Source organism: Orycteropus afer, unplaced genomic scaffold (assembly GCF_000298275.1).
Source record: "Orycteropus afer afer isolate SDZICR_OR568_19922 unplaced genomic scaffold, OryAfe1.0 scaffold00607, whole genome shotgun sequence".
NCBI lineage: Eukaryota > Metazoa > Chordata > Mammalia > Tubulidentata > Orycteropodidae > Orycteropus > Orycteropus afer.
The window spans coordinates 727,110-747,545 of record NW_006922194.1 but is presented as its reverse complement, the minus strand read 5'-3'; the positions used below and the strand labels follow the sequence as shown (position 1 = coordinate 747,545).

The 20,436-nt window shown below is 46.0% G+C and overlaps 1 protein-coding gene across 1 annotated transcript in view; it reads right to left on the bottom strand.

Moving 5' to 3' along the window:
* The window catches only part of PHF2 (PHD finger protein 2), a 129,197-nt gene that overhangs the window by 40,274 nt on the left and 68,487 nt on the right, over positions 1-20,436 (bottom strand). Inside the window, exons 2-5 of the mRNA XM_007956325.1 lie at positions 14,654-14,739; positions 10,749-10,863; positions 5,176-5,336; positions 1,141-1,282 (exon numbers count right to left, since the gene is read on the bottom strand). Of these exons, the coding sequence (XP_007954516.1) occupies positions 1,141-1,282; positions 5,176-5,336; positions 10,749-10,863; positions 14,654-14,739 (504 nt within the window). The remainder of the gene's footprint in view (positions 1-1,140; positions 1,283-5,175; positions 5,337-10,748; positions 10,864-14,653; positions 14,740-20,436) is intronic.

Genomic DNA, 20,436 nt, shown 5'->3' with positions numbered 1-20,436 from the left:
AATAAGAAATGAAATGGGTGACATCACAACAGAACCAACTGAAATAAAAAGGATAATATCAGGATACTATGAAGAACTATATTCCAACAAATTTGAAAATCTAGAGGAAATGGACAGTTTTCTAGAAAGCAGTGACCTCAAGCTGGCTGCACTGATGTGCGGAGTGGAGTTATGGATGCTTGGCAGACACCTTCTGCCCTGCACCACGCAGGCTTCCAACTGTTGCCCTGCTCTCCACAGCCACAGTGAAGCATTTGCCATGCCCCACCACATCCCACCAAATCCAGGGAGCATGAAATGGGCAAAAGCAGCCTTTGATCCAATTAAAATGCACTGCCCAGGATAACATGCCAATACTGTATCCAAACTGCCAAGCCCAGAGACCCCAACAATGACTACTTCACACCCCAAAAATAAGCTTCAGGCAGACAGAACCAGAACATCAGCTGTCCCATAAGAACATGCTGCTGTGTCCACTCAGAAAAGGCTATGCCTAGTCCAGAGCCAGATCCTGGCATTCCCTTGACTGACTCTAGGCCCTCACTCACAGACCCTCTTCTCTCTGAAGGAACACTCTCTGCCCATGATTCTTCTTCTGACCCTCCTCTAGCAAGTCCTGGAACCTCTGCCCATAAATAGTGTCATGCTCTGCAGGCCAGCTTGGGGCCATTCCATCCAATTCCACATATGGACATATCCCCAGGGGCCCAGCCTGCTTTCCCACAGTTAATGCCTCTGAGACTCCCAGATCCCCCTAGTGTCCAGAGGAGAGCTCTCATCTGAACTCTAAATAAACCCTATCCCCTCACTTTGTCATTACTCATGAAAACCCACCCATCTGAGCAGGGGGCAGGCCCCCAGGCCTCCTGGAGCTGACAATAAAGGCAGAGTTTGTGAAGATGGGAGTCTGGGATGAGCAGAGCCAGAAGCAGATGCAACTCACACTTGCTCATCACACAGCTGGTGCCTGCATGGTTTAGGCATCATGGTGGTTGCAGCAGGCCTCCCTCTGGCAATGGTGGTCCAGGCTGTCTTGTCAGGCCCAGGAGCCTGGGGATGGGGGTAAGCTACCCACAGGGCAGGGAGGTAGAGTGCTAAGCTAGGCCCTCTTCCTGCTCCTCTTGTGCCCTGGCCACTCACCTGGTGTCAGAGAACTCAAGGTTGGTGACGTTGAGGACCCGCTTCCGGTTGGTGCTGTAATAGTAGTCCACAAACTCCTTCAGCTTCATCTTGCAGTCCTTCTGCTTGGTGACGTCTGTAACATCCACACTCCGCTCTGGGCCTGGGAAGGCCGGGTAAGAGGAGGTAAGCCTCACCCAGGGAGGAGCACCAGGCCACCCATGAGGCCATGCCCCTGCCACCCAAGGGGAAATGTGTGCATGCACACACACACACACTCATGAACTCATATACACACCCCTGCATTTACACACCTTCACACTCACCTATTCATGCACTCACATGTCCTCACACACTCATACATCCACACTCATGCCCTCCCTCATATACCCACACACTCACTGCCATGCACTCACACACATATGCACATGCACATACCAATCATGTACTCATGCATTCACATTCACTCACTTGTACTCACACACTCAAACCCACACACTCACACTCACACATTCTCAGCTACTTTCACATCATGACAGCACTACCAAGGAAAAGGCCTGGAGTCTGAAGCACTGAGTTCTACTTTCTGACTCTCTACCCACTGATGCTTCCATCATTTAACAAGGTATTTACACCTTCCTTCCTTTGATGGTCCTGATAACCCAAGACAGTGCCATGAGAAGACTGAGTCACAAGGCCCTCAGGTAGTGTGGTCTGATTTGCAAGTGAATATATAGGACTCCCAGTTAAATGTGAATTTCAGATAAATAATAATATTTTTAGTGTAAGTATGTCTAGAAAGTTCAGGATAACCAAATAAATGCTGAGGAAAGTTCTTCACAGAAGACTTGCAGTTAATAAAAGAAGGAAAAGTAATAGAAGTAGAAAATTCACTTTGCAGCAATTCCCAGTGGCTGGTCAGACCATTAGGCGTAAGGCTGATGGGGAAGTTCTGTGTATGGATAATGCTGACCATCAGGACCCACTACTGGTGGGAGGCCAGACAGTGCAGGCCCCTGAGAAAAGGCAGCATACCCACCACCTGTTAGGTAGGCCCACCTCAAAGTGACTCTGAACTGGACCCAGCCTCTAACCCTGGCTGCTGGGACAGAGAGACATGTTAAATGACAAGAAAGCTGTCACCAAATCTAAACTGGGAATTCTACAAGACCAATCACGCTGCATCTCCAACAAATCCATGGAATGAATGAGTTTGGGGCAGGGAGAGTGCTATGGAATAAAACAGAAGAGACATAAAAAACAAATGTATTGTGTGGGTCTTGTTTGGATACTGATTCAAACAGCCAAATGTAAAAAGATATTTTTGAGGCTACTGGAGAGAACTAAACTAGTCTAGATGAGATTAAGGAATTATACTAATATAGAGTATGATGATGGAGTTGTATGTTTTTTAAAAACATGGAGATGTGTAGTGGAGATTTTATGGTTGAACTGATGTGAGGACCAGAGATTTCCTCTAAAATACTCCAGAGGAAAAAGACATGGGGGAGACAGAAAACAGCAGAGAGCTAGAGGCTGTTGAGGCTAGGGTGCAGCACATGGATTCACATGGTTTCCTTTTTGAGCTGGAATCAACTCAGTAGCAGTGGGTTTGGGTTTTGGGGATATGTGTGAAACTATTCTGTATGATACCGTCATAGTAGACACATGACGTTATATATTGGTCAAAACCCATAGCATATAACACAAAGAGTGAACCCTGTTAACTATGTATTTCAGTTAATAATAATTTATCTATTATAACAAATTGATCAATTGTAATAAATGTACTTAGGAATGCAAAATGTTAATAATAGAGGAAACCATGGAGGAGGGAGGTATACAGGAGTTCTTGTACTTTCTGTACAATTTTTCAGTAAACATAAACCTGGTCTGAAAAATAAAGTCTATTAAAGAAATAAAAAATTAAAATAATAGCCTGGATCCATCTCTTCCTATATGGAGAAAGTGATTTCCCTTCTCTGGCAGGGACAGCTATGGGCAAGGATAGCAACAGGCCAAGCCTGGCCTGACCACTCATAGCTATGTGAGCCATACCTATAAATAAGATCCTATTTTGAAATAGGGTTTTCTTCATTATATTAATGAGGTCATACCAGTATAGAGTAGATCCTAAACCTAATTACTTCTGAGTTACAAAAAAGCAGAATGGACAGAGACATGAACAGGAAGGAGACAGACAATGGAGACAGATGCATCTAAGATTGCTGGTAGCTATAGATAGCCCCTGACTTACCACATTCTTGAGTTAAGCCATACACCTTAACGTTAGTATTATGTACTACATATAATGCTCCAGTATATAATTTGCTGATGTTATCATTCTCAGATGTTCACTCACAGATGTTCAAAGATTGGATTTATAAAGATACTGATAATAAAAGTCAATAATAATCAAGATTGAAAAAAAAAAAAGATATTTGACTTAGAATGACTTAGAACCAACTTAGATATTGAAACAGAGCCCCATGACAAGTAAGGGGCTACCGGTACTAGAAACTGAAATGGACAAGGAAGCACCTCCCTCTTGCTTGTCCCTGATTTTGGGACTTCTGGCCCTCTGGCCCCCTGCACTGTGAGAACTGTGAGAAGGAAGACTGGGCAATCTACTTCTGTAGTGATGTTGTTGTTATGTGCTGTTGAGTTGGATCCGACTCATGGTGACCCCCCCTTGTGTTTCCAAGGCAGTATCACTATGGAAGTAGAATGCCCTATCTTCCTTCCGAGGAGTGGGTGGTGGGTTTGAACCGCCAGCCTTCTGGTTAGCAGTCAAGTACGTTAGGCACTAGCTACCAGAGCTGCCTTCTGTAGCGATACCACCTCGGATACCCAAGGAGAGGTCACTATGAGTTGGATCCGACTCTATGGTAGTGAGTTTGGTTTTGGTTTCGTTTTGCACTGTAAGAATTTCTGTTCAGTACCACTAGGGGCAGCACTAGGTAACAGAGACTCCAGGGTCTGCAGCAGCCTCAGCTGAAGCTCTCTCCAGTCTAAAGAGCAGTCTGGGGGCATGGCATGACCATTGTCTTTTCTGGATTTTCCCTCCCCACTACAGTCTTGAAGGCTGTAGTGCCTGAGGCATTTGAATGCTAACCAGAAGGCTGGTGGTTCAAACCCATCAGCCACTCCTCTGAAGGAAGATTGAGCTATCTACTTCCATAGAGAAACCACCTTGGAAACCCAAGGAGGGGTTACTATGAGTTAGAAATGACTTGAGGGCAGTGAGTTTTTTTGTTTGTTTGTTTTGTTTTCTGCAACTTTGCAGGCCTCTCCCCTGAGCACTTTCCGCTTCAGCAACAATGAGGGCCTCAAGCTAAGCCAGCTGGCTACTGGTCCTCTCTGGTGGCCCCTCACAGGTGCTACCCTAACACACACAAGCCCCTTCCTTCCCCCAGAAATGCCATGGGCCAGTGCACACAGAGCCTGGAAACCAGCAGAGGGTATAAGTTGGCACTGCCCACAGCATCACCTGCTTCCTTCTGGAACCTAGACTAACCAGGAAAGACTGCTTCAGAGAAGGTGCGACACTGAGGAAAGTGGGTCCTGCATAGATGAAGAGAACTGGGGCATAGGCTGGCCACAGGAGGCAAGGGCCTAGCAAGAGTAGAGCCTGCACTAATACCAGGGGAGGCCCCTACAACTCAAGGCCTTCCTGGCATGACAGCACCACATAGACCCAACTGTAGTGGTAGAAACTCAGTGGGGGTTTGCTATGAGTCAGAACCGATTCAATTGCAGTGAGTTTGGCTTTTATTTTTGTAGTGGATTTTACAGCTGGCAGAATCCCTGGATTCCCCAAGACCAGCCCCCCACTTTGCAGCCAGAAAAACTGATGGAATGGCTCATCAGGCCCACACATGGCTCACAGGATACAAGGTCTAAGAAGCCAAGTACCTTGTGCAGACCAGGAGCCTCCCCCTGCCCCTAAACCCTACAGCACATGTGAGCCCTGTGAGCCCATGCCACACCTTGGTCCCCTTCAGGAAGCATGGTCACAGCATCTGAATGTCCATCTACAGGGCCAGGAACACTTACCCACATAGTTCTCGACATCACTGACGTAGAAGGTGGGGGCTGGCACAGCCAGGCCCAGGCCATCCTTCTTGGGGACAAGAATGGGCTCAGTGAAGCCATGCTCCTCCATGTAGCCTAGTGTGAGCTGGTTGCCTGGCACACGGATCACCACGTCCTCTGCACTGCAGGGGAAGGGAAGGTCAGAGCAACGGTCAGGGCTAACATACATCACAATCATGTGCACTTATCAACTACTGTCATGGGCAGGGAAGTAGAGACAAGGCCAGGCTGTGCACAACAGACAGTAAAGTCTATACTCCTGACCAAATCTGTCCACAGTGCTACATCCCATGGTCATCTGAGAGCTATAGAATACCAGGGCTCAGTGGACTGGGACACAGGCATCACACTGCAAATCTGGTCATGACACCAAGGCTCCACAGTCAGAAAGTTCGGAGGGGAGCTAGGGACACTTGGCCCAACACGCTCAACGTTTAGGGAGGTCGAGCGACCTAACCTGGGAAAGACCCTCAGGTACCTCCCTAGAACTCATTAAAATCCAGGCAGCTGGAGAGCAAGAGCCACAGAGTCACAGCTGGCAACCATGAGAACTGATACAGCAGAAGGGTATCCTAGCAGAGAAAGCTACAAGACCACTGAGTACATAGCTTCCTTTTAACAGGAGTTCAGGGATACCAAAACTGAGAGGGATGCCAGTACCAAGACATGTGGACAGGGCTTTTTCTTCTGCAGATGCACAGCTTGATGGTGTGCATTCATAAAATAGCAGGGGTGGGCATCCTGAAGGCTGGTAGGTTATACCCTCATAGGCCAACCCCTGGGCTGAATATACAGCAAAGGCCCTCCAGGTGGGTCATGGCCTGGTCTCTATCTGGCATTGTTTGCCACTCTAGGGACAGAGGCAGGAGAGAGGGATGCACAGGGAAAGGATATCATAGAGCAACATCCCTTCTTAGAAATCATTCCAGGGAGGGAGCCCAGAAGGGCTGTGGTTGTGCAGGCCACACAGCTGACCACTACCTTGGCTTTAGCTATGGCTCAGCTGCTTCTCTTTCCTCCAGCACCTCTCGCCTTCTTCCCTTCCTCCCACATACCTGCTGGATGTGGTGCTGCCCTGGATACTGGGCACCTGGGGGCCCAATGGAGCAGTCCCTGCCTTGTGGGTCTGGGACTAGCTGTAATCAGCTGAGAACACAAGGACACAAAACCACCACAGACTGACCAGTGCTGTGGGGAAAACAGGAAGATACATTGAGCAGAGCACCACATTGGATGTTGGATAATCCAGGAGGCCTCTCTTAAGAGAAGGAGCTTAAACTAAGCCTTGAAGAAGAAGAGAAGAAGCTAGAAGAAAAGAGTTCCTAACAGCAGGAAGAGTGGCTGCAAGGGCCATTGAAGTGGGAGAGATTTGGACAAGTTTGAGGAGTTAGCAGAAGCCAGGGTGCTGGAGGGCAGAGAGGCAGAGCAAGGCAGAGTACTGAGATCAGAAAGGGGTGGGGCCAGACCTGGGAGGTCTTGTAAGCTGCTTTGTGCCAAGAGCACTGGGAAGCTATGGGTCAGGTTAAACAGGCTGTGAGTAACCTGGCATGCATGTTAAGAGGTTCTGTCTGATTCTGTATGGAGAAGGGACTGTAGCAGGACTAAGTGGGACAGGAGCCCACTAGGGAGGTGACAAAGCCATGTAGGCATCCAGGCTAGGTGACCGTGGAGAAGGAGGGGATTCACACTATCTTGGTAATGGATCAAGCAGGAGCAAGAAAACAGGATGAGGCAAAGTTGATGGCCAAATATCTGGTTCAGTGAGGGACTAAGGTGGCAGGATCACTTGTGGACAGCAGGAGGAGAAGTAGGAGTGGGGACCAGGGGGCAGAGAAAGAACTATGTTTGGGACACATTTGGCCAGAGATGAATGCTGGGTTCTTCAGTGGACATTCTAGTGGGTATACAGGTCAGGAGCACAGAACTAGAGGCTGGTAGAGAAGCTGAGAAGCAGCTGACAAACAGACAATGTGTAAGACCCTGAGAATGGACTGAGGGTGGGAGACAAGAGTAGAGTTCTCAACAAGTGTTCAGGGAAAGCAGTCAAGAGAGGAAGCCAGCCAGACAGGAGGAGAGCATGGTGCCACTGCCTCCAAGAAAAGAGGACTCCAAGGATGGATAGGTTGCAGTATCAAATTTTGTCAAGAGGATAATTAAGATAAGTATTGACAACAGATGTCACTGAATTGTACATGTAGAAATTGTTGAAGTGGTGCATGTTTTGTTGTATACATTTTCACCTAAATAAATAAATAAATAAAAACAAAGGATGAGATTTGAAGAGTGTTCATTGTGATTAACCATATGGTAACAGGGTTAGTCAGAAGGAATGGATGGAAGGTAAGAAGGGAGGAAGTATATATGCAGGCAACTCTCTTGAGCTAAAAAGCTCAAGGAATATCAAGATAGTGCAAAGTGAGCTAAGGAAGCCACAAAGAAGCTTGTCATTTACTGGAGACACAACTAGAAAGTCTTCCTTGATAAATCAGATTAAGCCCTCATCTCACTAGTGAGAGTTCCAAATTCATACTATACTTATGAATTAGAAAACCAAAACTGGATCTAGAGCTGTGCAACACATGGGGCCCCAGCAAAAAGCAAACGGAATACCACCTTGTAGGAATACCCACCATCCCAGGGCATATCAGCTCCCATGGAAAATAACTCCTCTGGAGAATCACTCCTTACATAAGGAAGTCAACCATCAGGAGAGAGAGTCAGCAGACACAACCAGCAAAAAAAGTCAATTCTAAGAACAAGGATAATAGGACAGTCAAAATAAAGCTTTTAAGATAAATGTATTAAACCTATTCAGAGAGATAATGGGAGGATTTAGGCAAAGAAGAAGTCAGTATGGAAAAAGAACAGGCAACATTGAAAAGGAACTTAATAGAAATTCTGAAAGGAGAAAATACAATGATTGAAATAAAAAACTCAGTAGATTATTAAATAGTAGCTAGCTGGAAAAATAAGAGAATTTGATGAAAGATCTAAAAGATGATAGAATGGGGAAATGCTGTTAAAAGAAAAAAACAGAAGATTTTTCAGAATTGAGATTAAAATATGACTCCTCAGATTAAAGAAGCTGAGTCCTGAGCACAGCTTCCTAAAGTACAACCATGGAACATCAAGGATGACAAGACCATCTTAAATATTTTCAGTGAAAAAAACCAGATTATTTACCACCATCACACACACCCCCAAAAAAAAAGAAAAAAAAAAACAACAGTAGTTAAACTGACAAAGACATCTCATCAGCAATAATAAATGTCAAAAGATAATAAAGGATGTTTTCAGCAAGAAGATATCAAACCTAGAAAGAAGTAGCACAATGCAAAAAATCATGGAAAATCAATCAATAGATTCAGCTGCCTTCACTGTAGAAATTAACAAGTTGATTTTAAAATTCATATGAAAATACAAGGAACCTAGAATGGCCAAAACAATCTTGAAAAAGAAGAACAAAGTACAGGAATCACACTTCCTAATGTCAAAACTCACTAAAAAGCTACAATAATCAAGACTGTATCATACTGGTACAAGGAAAAGCATATTGATAAATGGAACAGAACTCATTTATGCTCAACTTATTTTCAACAAGGATGCGAAGACAATACGATGGGAGATGAGCAGACTCTTCAACAGATGGTGTTAGGACAACTGGATCTCCATATGTAAAAGAATGAAGTTGGGCCCCCTATCTCACATCATATATAAAAATTAACTCAAAATGGACCAAAGATTTAAATGTAGAAGCTAAAACTATAAAAGCCTTAGAAGAAAAGATAGGGGTAAATCTTCATGATCTTGGATTGGCAACAGATTCTCAGATATGACAGTAAATGACAAGCAAACAAAGAAAAATAGATAAATTAGACTGAATAAAAATTTAAAAATTTGTGCTTCAGAGGTCACTGTCAAGAAAGGTGAAAAGTATATATGGGGTTGGCAGACAATGTTTCTATAAGTGTATTTGTATATTCTGTAAGAATTTCCAGATATAAAGTAGAACTGACAAGGGACAAGGTTGTAGTCACTTCTTGGTCATAGCCAGCTACCCAGAGGGAGCAAGCAGTTGGACCTGTGGGCTCGGGACCATAGTCAAAGGGGACGTCAAGATCAACTGGCATAACACACTACACAAAAACATTGTTCCACATCCTACTTTGGACAGTAGTGACTGTGATCTTAAAAGCTTGCAAGTGGCCATCTAGATGCAACGAGGGGTCTCTCCTAGCCCAGAACAAAGAAGAATGAAGAAAACTAAAGACGCATGGAAACAATTAGTCCAAGGGACTTGTACACTATGTGATCTTCAGCCTATATGACTATGACACCAGAAGAACTAGATGGTGCCCACCTACCACTGTCAACCACTCAGAGGGGGATCTATGTAAGAGATCCTGAATAGAGTGGGAGAACAATGTGGAACAAAACTCAAAATCATAAAAAAAAAAAAAAAAAAAATGGGACAAGGTTTGCTAGTCTGATAAACCTTGGTGGGACCCCTGAGACTATGGCCCCTAGCTGCTCTTCAGGTCTGGAACTGAACCCACTTCTGTGGCTTCCAGCCAAACAAAACACAGGCATATGAGTTGAACATTTACATTAGGTAGATACACTCCTTGGAGAGATCAATCATGGGAGAATAGAAGGGTTGTGTATGCACAGGGAGACAGCTCAGGGGCAGGAGTGCATGGAAGGGAAGGACACAGGGAAGAGGTGGCTAAGGGGAGGAAGTGGGAAGAAGGGTTGGGAGTTGTTACATCTGTTGCACTGTGGGAGATTGCAGTCAATGTCTTGAGACAAAGTGTATGCGAACTGCTATATAGAAGATGAATTTGTTCTGCAAATTTTCACCAGATCACAATAAAAATTAAAGAAACAAAGGTGAAATTCAGATATCCCACAACATGGAAGAAAATACCTGATAAGTAACTAGCATCCAGAATATGCAAAGAAATCTTATTTGTTATAGAAAGACAAATTAATGTAATTAATGGGAAGGGTTTAAAATAATGTGAAACTGGACTTTTGGTTTCAGATCCAACAGGCTGTGATGAGTGGATGCTCTTAGACAGTACCTACCCCCAGTTCCTAGCCTGTAAAATGAGGATGATGACTTTTACCTCAGAATCAGCACAAGATTCAGTGGGAGAAGCCCAGGCAGAACACCAGGGCAGGTGCTGGGCATACCCACATGTGTGTGTGAAGCGGGGATATAGGGTCCTTCTCTCCTACCCCTGTGCCTAGAGGAAAAGTTTTCTCCAACAATACCTTCCCCAGAGGGTGTGCTGGGAAGGGGACTCCTTCTCCATTGTGAGGAGGGAGGAGCGGAAGTTGGGCACCTCCCCAGAAGCAGCAGTATCACTAGTGGGTATGTGATGATGCCACTGGCAGACACACAGTCTCCTTCCTCTCTCTCCACTTGCCTCAGGCAGGCTCTCCTGAACCCCTAGATCCCCCTTCAACCAAGTCCCCCTGGAGTGGGCAAGCAGTGACCTCTGGGGCCCTCCCTGTGACAGGCTACCCACCTGGGGAAGGTCCGGCTCCGCAGCTCCTTGATGAAGAGCTGGCTGCCATTCTGCACAGGCTTGACATCAGGTGTTGGCCCTTGCTCATGTTTGTGCCAGCTCCGCTTCTTCTTCACTGTGGAGAGAGGGACAAAAGATGGTCACTGTGCTGTCCATCTGGGGGAGCAGACAGGGAGGGTGCAAACCTACAAGGGTAGGGGCTGGTGCCTGTGGATACAACAAGGCTAAAAACCTCTTCAGAGGCATCCCCTCTGGGAATGAAACCCCTACCTCCTATCACCTCCCTAGCAGAGCTCTGTCACCTTCCCTCTACCTCCCACAGCCTCAATATATTCTCCCACCCCCACTCACACCTCCCCAACTTCTGAGCTCAGCCCACAGCACCACTGTCTAATACTATTGGTCCAGAAGTTGGGGATCTCCAGGGACCCCTCCCTGTTCTTGCACTTAGCCTAATGAAGCCTCTGCAGAACCACCACCTCTTGAAAAGGTCCTGGTCTCATTACTCCTGACCTGAAATGTCACCACTCTACTAACTGGGCTCACTGCTGCCATACCCTCACCCTCAGCTTTATCATCAAGGACAATAAGTCCTATCACTCCCCTGCTTGACAGCTGCTGCCCTCAGAGCCACAGCACACAGAGATAAGACTACCTAGCTTGTTCCTACTCCCCTCCACATACTCCCCAACCAGCACACTTCCCTGCCCACAAACACATCCTCTCCTGTCTACACCCTGGCCCACACTGTTCCCATAGGCACATTTCTAAGCATCTTCTGGGCCCAGCTCCAACACCTCCAACACTGCTCCTTTAAGCTGTCCTTTTGGTCATGCTCTCCTCCCAGAGCATCTGGTACTTAACACATGCACATATGCTCACACACATGCATACACATGCACCACACACATGTATACACATGCACACACTCACACCACACACATGCACCACCCAAACCACATGCATGTGCACTCACACCCCTACAGGGCTATGTGCTCTATGAGGGAGGGAATGATTTCTTTTTCCACCATCACTATCCTTGATGCCCAGCCTATACCTCAGTCCTGGGTAGACACATAGTTACTGAGGAGGGAAGGACACAGCCGTGGGCAGATATGACCTCTTGGGGCTGATCTGCAGGATCTGCAAATAGGCTGATTCTGTAAAATACTGAGACTAAACTCAAAATCAGACCTGGACAGGATCCTTCTGAGTGCCTGATGAGCCAAGCAGGGCCTAGACTGGCACCTCCCTCCAAGGTGAGAGCCAGCAGCATGCTTAAGGGAGGGCACACCCTAGCTAGGATGGCTAGGGGCAAGAAAGCCCATCTCTCCCAGTAGTCCAAGTCTCCAGGCCCAGAAGAATTGATGCTGTGACAGTAGTGTCCCTGAACAGCCGGGCAGGGGGCAGTGCTCACTGTCCCTCATTCTAAATCAACCTCTTCTTCCAGGAAGGAAAGATTCTTTCTGGTTCCCCCATGAAGTTACAGATTCAAAGAGACTCTTCAGTAATCACTATTACTAAAACCAGCAACAGCATAGCATTTTCGTTTGTAGAACCTCCACAGCATATCTGATCTCTGTTACCAAGATGTGAGTGGAAATTGTGGAAACTTGGTAAGATAACAGAGTTAGGGCCTGGAACCAGAATGTCTCAAGCAGTGCCAGGCCCAGGTGAGTCTGAAAGGGGCACATATCTAGACCTTCCTAGTCAGCCTTTAAGATCTGACCCTGCCTCTATGATTTTCTAGCCAGGAGGCCTTGAGCAAGTCATTTGATACCTCTGTGCCTCAGTTTCCTTGTCTTTCATACAGAGATACTAGTACCAGATTTCTTGGGTCACTGTGAGATTTATCTGTCACCCAGGGCTCTATAGCGGCACTATTTTCCTAAGTACCTTTCTGATGGCATTGCTGCCTGGTGTGGAGATATCTGCTTACCAGGTGAGTGTGTGTCCAGAGCCTCAGCTCATGCCTGTACTCATGTGCCACAACAGAGTGGACCCAACCTTGTCACACTGCCACTAGATGGAGATCAGCAGATCCAACTTCATCACCACCAAGCAGAGAATGTTCAGTTCATCATACTGGGCTCAGTTCATTGCCCCTCAGTTCCAACCTGAACCAGGTAAGGTTAGAGGGCCAGAGGTGACTGGCGCCACTTCACCCTCTTGGCCCACTGGGGCATGGGGATGTCTTTGCCACAGGCTGCCAGGCCCACCTGAGCTAAACTCTGCAAACCAAGGACAGTAGCAATGTTTCCAGAGCAAAAGCTGGCCAGGGCCCTGCTTCTGAAGGAGCTCAGACCCAGTGTGGTGGAGATACAGGCTTGCTGGGCAGTCCCCAGTGGCACTGAGATGCTCAGTCCACACACCTGAGGAAAACAGTAATGGGTACAACACCTGTACAATGTCTCCATGAAACATCTGCCCTCTCCTGAGTGAGGCTGCACAGATGAACTTGTGGACAGCACCTGTGCACAGGGCTTCGGAGCTTACAAAAATCACCCCAAACTTGAGGCCCAAGAGTCAGAGTGGTTATGTGTATTTCATATGGGAGATGTAGAACCAAAGGTTGAGCTCCTCCACCTGAGTTCTCACCAACACAGTAATAGTAGGGCTCCCTCCAGGGTACCCCCTGCAAGGGGGTCAGCAGAAGTGCTCAGGGACTCACAGGGGAGAGCAGGTAAAGCTGTCGTGGGAGACACCTGCCTGTAGCAACACACTGTGTAGAGGAGAGGCTACAAGGAACAGGTAGGCACAGCATAATGGAGAGCAGGGGTAGCACAGGGAGGGGGCCGGAGGAGAAGAAAGCACTGTGGGAGGGAAGAGAGCCTTTGAGGGTCCAATCCAGCCTCATGATCTGGGGCTGGGCAGATGCTGACTCCCCTAAGCCCATCCTCATCTCTGAGGAATGCTTGTCCCAGACCAAATCTGCCTTAAAGGGCATCACAACATCCCCTCATCTTCTCCCATTCACAGAGGAAGAGATTGAGGCCAGAGGTGTGGCACCATACTGAGACCACATAGCTAGAGAGACAAGCAGAGAGTCAAGGACACCCCAGGAGTGAACTGGCCTGTCCTGGTAGGCCAGGGTTGTATGGTGGGGAAATTGAGGCACAGAAGGGTCAGACTAAAAGCAGACATAAGAGAAAGGTGCAGGTATATGAGGAAGAAAGGAGACACACTTCTAATTAACCACCTGGAGAACTCATCCCTTGGCAGGCCATGCTCACCCTGTATTAAACAGGCATGTCAGACAGCCCCAGCCCTGATCTGACTCCACAGGTGGCTGAAGTGGGCTAGTATCAATATGTGGCTGGAGCAAAGTATGCTGAACAAGGCTTGGACAGCTAGTGTCGGGGCAGGGCCACTCCATGCAAGGCTAGGAGGAGTCTCAGAGCACCCAAGCCTGAGGCATCTACCCTTCCCACCCTCACCAGCTACAGCTTTGCTAGGGAAAGCTGTGGGACCAGCTGGAGATTGCTGATCATGCCCACTCCCAGATGGGATCCAGGCAGCCCTAAGACACCTTGAGGGGATTGGGCACCAGAGCCCTTGTCAAACCTCTCAGTGGCACCCATAGCTCACTGTGCAGGACAGCCTGGCTAGACAGCCCTCCTACAGTTCTGCAGCTCTGACTAAGGGTGAGAAAATTAACAGCTTAACTAATTAAGCTGGGTATCTCTTCAATTCCTCCATCACAGAGTGAATATGAGGAGACACAGGAAGCCTAACGGCTCAATAACAGACTGTAAGCCAGTCCAGTGGGCCTCCTAGGCTTCCTGGCCAGTAGCTAAATCTCAAGCAGACTGCTCTGGCTCCACCCCTGATGCCTGGCACTTCTACCCACAGACCTGCTCCTGGCCTAGGTGGGAAGGAGGCAACAGTGGGAGCTCCTTACTTACAGGTCGACTTCCCATGGGTTTTCTCGCAGTTCGGGCAATGGTATATGTCGATATCTGGTGCCTCCTCCTCTTCCACCCCAACACAGCTGTAATGGGAAACAGAGACCCGTCACTCACACATCTGCAATCCTCAGAGCCCTTCCATCTGCACAGCTCTGGGGGCCTGCTCAGTCTGGAAGAACCCAAGGCCTAAGCAGCCGGGTGCAGATGGGCAGAGTGTGTGCTGGAGGTGTGGACAGGGAGGACGGGGGCCAGAAAGGCTATGCCAAGTGTCTATACAGAGGAGGTTTAGCAAGACAGGGTGAGGCGAAGAGAGGGTGGCCCAGGAGCACACATTGAAGTATGTGGGAAGCAGGTGTCAGGGCTCCAGGGCTACCATAGGAGAGGCAGTAGAGATAGGTGCTGAGGGCTCTGGACACACCCTACCATAAGGACTACCTCAGTAAGAGTCTTCATTGCCCTTTCACCACAGAGCATGGGGTAGGGGTGGCGTGCATAAGCAGAAATCACAAAACCCAGTAGCAGAACTTTGAAGTCCACCCCATCTACATTTCCTTTACAGATATGAAAGCAAGGCCAAGAGAGAGGATGGTACCCAGGGTCTCAAAGCAAGTGAGTGGAGGAGTTGGTTCTCCCTCTGCAACCCTCAAGTTCCTCTGCCACCCTCACCACATTGCAGGAGGCCACCCTAGACACATTCCCAAGACTCCCATCATGTGCTCTGCTGAAGGTCCCTCTCCCCAGCTGTGTGGGTAGAGAGGCCTGGCATCTGCCAGACCAGCAGGAACAGAACTCCTTTCCTGTTCATCTTCAGAGGGCAAGAAGGCCCTATCCTGAACCAGCAAAAACTGGCTGGTCTCAGATCCAGACCAACATAAAGAATCACAACCATGAGCTCTGATGGAGATGGCACATGATGTTAAAGAAACTTCTATAGATCCAGCCTGACTCAGTGCAAGTATCTTACTCCAGCCTGATGCACTCTACTCTTCGCTAATAGTGAAAGAAGAGTTGCTATCTATAACATATACAAGGGCCCATACAAGAGGTAAGAACACAAGTGATAAAAGGCAGATAAGTGAACAGAAAATGCAGTGAACAAATTGGAAAATATCTAGCCTTCTAATGAACAAGTAAATGTAGATAAAACTAGTAATAAATACAAATGGGCAGCCCCAGAATTCTGATGTTGGGGCACTCAGGTAGGGGAGCTGTCAGAAGCTCCAAATCTCCAGATGTGTAATACACAGATTGCTCTCACTCAGAGCACACGTTACAAAGTCACTAAAAAAATTAACATTCCCACAATGTGCTTTGAGTCACATTTAGCATAACACATTTCTTCCTTTGTTTTATTTTTTATTTGAGAACTCAAGGGAGCTGACATGGATTTTACATCTATTAAAAATTAGTAAGCTTGAAGACCTAGTTTTTGACAATGGATTCATGGATATGACAACAAAGCATGAGCAACAAAAGACAAGACAGATAAATGAGACCTCATCTGAATTAAACACGCTTGTGCATCTAAGGCACTTTGACTGCCAACCAGAAGGCTGGCAGTTCAAACCCACCAGTCACCCCTCAGAAGGAAGACTGGGCAATCTACTTCTGTAGAGATATCACCTTGGAAACCCAAAGAGGGGTCACTATGAGTCAGGACCAACTCTACGGCAGTGAGTGCATCAAAGGACTTTATCTACAAAGTGAAAAGACAATCTATAGATTGAGAGAAAATATTTTGGAACCACATACATATGATAAGGGTTTAAGAACAAGAACTCAATAAAAAGGCAATGCAATCAAAAACGTGCAAAGGACCTGAACAGGAATTTCTCATAAACAGATATACAAATGGCCAATAAGTACATGAAAAGATACTCAGTATCGCTATTGTTGTTAGGTGTCATTCAGCCAGTTTTGACTCATAGTGGCCCTATATACAACAGAATGAAACAATGTCTGGTCCTGGGGCCATCCTCACATTTGTTGCTAACTGTGAACCCACTATTGCACCACTGTCTCAATCCATCTCATTGAGTGTCTTCCCCTTTTCCACTGACCTTCTACTTTGTTGTTTGCTGTCGAATCGGCCCCGACTCATAGCGACCCCTCCTTGGGTTTCCGAGGCAGTATCACTACGGAAGTAGGATTGCCCAACCTTCCTTCCAAGGAGTGGCTGGTGGATGTAAGCACTATATCCTCTAGGGAATGGTCCCTCTTGATTCCATGACCAAAGTATGAGAGACAAAGTCTGGCCATTCTTGCTTTTAAGGAACATTCTGGCTGTACTTCTTCTAAGACAGATTTATTCATTCTTCCAGGAGTCTGTTTTGATTTCCTAGTACCACTCTTGACAGGAATATACCACAAATGGGAGGGCTTGAACAAATAGGAGTTACTCTTACAATTTGGAGGCTTTAAGTCCAAGTTCAAACTGCCAGGCTCTAGGAGCTATATGAAAGCCCTTCAATGTTTTGGGCTTTAGCTCTGCCTCATCCTCCTGGCCCACTAAAGCTAGAGGCATCTCTTCACTCAGGCAGCTAGTGGCTGCTGAGGCAACAAGCCCAAGATTGACAAATAAAATGCCGCAGTCCTGATGTTACTAAACCACACAGCAGGCCACTGATTCAAGTCCATTTAAGTCCCAGGATCAGCAGAGCATGGCAGGCTGCTGAACAATGACATGGCTACCTGCAGAGTTCAAGCATGCCATAAGTTAGAGACCATTCCCAAAGCTGTTTCTTATATATGAGAAGCAGACCACCATACCCAAAGGCAGCTACTCAGCTGCTCACAGTGGATTCCACCATGGAGTTGATTACCAGTCTCATCATGGGAAATACTACATCCAGCTGCCCAGCCACTCAACCAGGCCCAGCCAAGTTGACACTCAGACTTAACCACCACAGAGTCCATGGGTTATTCAATATTCTTCACCAACACCACAATTTAAATGCATCAATTCTTCTGCAGTCTTCCTTATTCATTGTCCACTTTCACATGCATACATATACTGAAAAGGCCATGGCTTGGGTCAGGTGCACCTTAGTTTTCAAAGGGACATCTTTGCTCTTTAACACTTCAAATACATCTTTTGCAGCAGATTTGCCCAATACATCATTTGATTTCTTGACTGCTACTTCCATGGGCGTCGACGGTGGATCCAAGGAAAATGAAATCCTTGACAACTTTAATCTTTTCTCCACTTATCATGATGTTGCCTATTGATCCAGTTGTGAGGGTTTTTGTTTTCTTTACGTTGAGGTATAATCCATACCAAAGGCTACAGTTTTTGATCTTAATCAGTAAGTCCTTCAAGTCTTCTTCATTTTCAGCAAGCAAGGTTGCATTACCTGCATATCGCAGGTTGTTAATGAGTCTTCCTCCAATCTTGATGTCACATTCTTTTTAATATAGTCCAGATTTTTGGATTATTTGTTCAACATACAGATTGAGTAAGTATAGTAAGTGGGAGCTCTGATAGCGTAGTGCCTAAGGCACTTGACTGCTAACCAGAAGGCTGGTGGTTCAAACCCACCATCCACTCCTCAGAAGTAATGTTGGGCAATCTACTTCTGTGATACTGTCCTGCAAACCCAAGGAGGGGTTGCTATGAGTCTGGTCCAACTCGACAGCACATAACAACAACAATAGTGAAAGGATACAACCCCGACCCACCCTTTTCCTGATTTTAAACCATGCAGTATCCTCTTGCTTTGCTGGAACCACTGCCTCTTGGTCTATGTACAGAATTCCCATGAGCACAATTAAGTGTTCCAGAATTTGCATTCTTCCCAAGTTTTCCATAACTTATTATGATCCACATGATCAAATGCCTTTGCATAGTCAATAAAATACAGGTAAATATCTTTCTGGTATTATTGGCTTTAAGCCAAGATCCATCTGACATCAGCAATGATATCTCTTATTTCACATACTCTTCTGATACCAGCTTGAATTTTTGGCAGTTCTCTATCCATATACTGCTGCAACCATTTTTCAATTTTTTTCAGCAATATTTTACTTGCATGTGATATTAGTGATATTATTTGCTAATTTCTGCTTTCTGTTGGATCACCTTTGTTTGGAATGGGCACAAATATGTATCTCTTCCAGTCAGTTGGCCAGGTAGACGTCTTCCAAATTTACTGGCATAAAGGAGTAAACGCTTCCAGCGCTGCATCCATTTGTTGAACATCTCCATGGGTATTCCATCAATTCCTAGGATTCTGTTTTTCACCAATGCCTTCAGTGTAGCTTGGATGTCTTCCTTCAAGTACCATTGGTTCTTGATCATATGGTACCTCCTGAAAGGGCTGAATTTTGACCAGTTCTTTTTGGTACAACGACTCTGTGTATTCCTTCCAACTTCTTTTGAAGCTTACTGCATTGTTCAGTATTTCACTTACAGAATCTTTCAATATTACAACTTGATGCTTGAATTTCTTCATTTCTTTCCACTTGAGAAATGTCGAGCATGTTCTTCCCTTTTGATTTTCTAACTCTAGATGTTTCATATTTCATCATAATATTTTATTCTGTCTTCTCCAGCTGCCCTTTGAAATCTTCTGTTTAGATCTTTCATCATTTCTTCCATTTGCTTTAGCTAGTCTCCATTCAAGAGTAAGTTTCAGAGTCTTTTCTGACTTTCATCTTGGTCTTTTCTTTTCTTCCTTGTTTTTAATGACATTTTACTTTTTCTTGTATCTTGTACTTATATCATTCCACAACTCACCCAGTTTTCTATTGTTGGTGTTTGCTGAATCAAATCTACTCTTCAGATACTGTCTAAATTCAATAAGGCACTTGACTGCTAACTGGAAGGTCAGTGGTTCAAACCTACCAGCTGCTCTGCAGAAGGAAGACAGGGCAATCTACTTCTGTAAAGATTTACAGCTTGGAAACCCAACAGGGGTTGCTGTGAGTAGGAAATGACTCAAAGGCAGTGAGTTTTTGTTTTCCTATACTCAAGGCCATATTTTGGCTCTCATGGACTTGTTTTAATTTTCCTTTTCCTTTTTTTTTAATGATGATTTGGGTGAAAATTTACAGAGCAAATTCACTGTCCATACAGCATTTCACATACACTTTGTCTCATGACATTGACCACAATTTACCACGATGCAACAACTTCCCTCCCACTTCCTCCCGATAGTTACCTCTTCCCTGTGTCCATCCCTACATGCACCCTGAGCTGTCTCCCTGTGCATAAGCAGCCGTTTTTTTCTCCCATGATTGTTCTCTCCAAGGGGTGTATCTACCTCAGGTGAATGTTCAACTAATATACCTGTCTTTTGTTTGGCTGGAAGCCACAGAAGTGGGTTCAATTCCAGACCTAAAGGGTAGCTAGAGGCCATAGTCTCAGTGGTTCCATCAGGCTCTGTCAGACCAGCAAACCTGGTCTCCCACTTTTTTTTTTCTCCAAATGATATTGAGTTTGTTTCCACATTATTCTCCCTCTCTATCCAGGATCTCCTACTTAGATTCCCCTTCCAAGTGGTTGACAGTGGTAACCAGGCACCATCTAGTTCTTCTGGTCTCATAGTCATACATGATGCAGACTGGATGGTGTACCAGTCACTACAACTAATTCTTTCCATATATTTTTGGTTTTCTTCATTCTTATTTGCTCTGGATGAGGAGAGACCCATTGTTGCATCTAGATGGCAGCCTGCAAGCTTTGAAGGTCCCAGTCACTACTCGCCAAAGTAGGAGGTGGAACAATGTTTTGTGTAGTATGTTATGCCAATTGAGCTTGATGTCCCCTGCGACTATGGTCC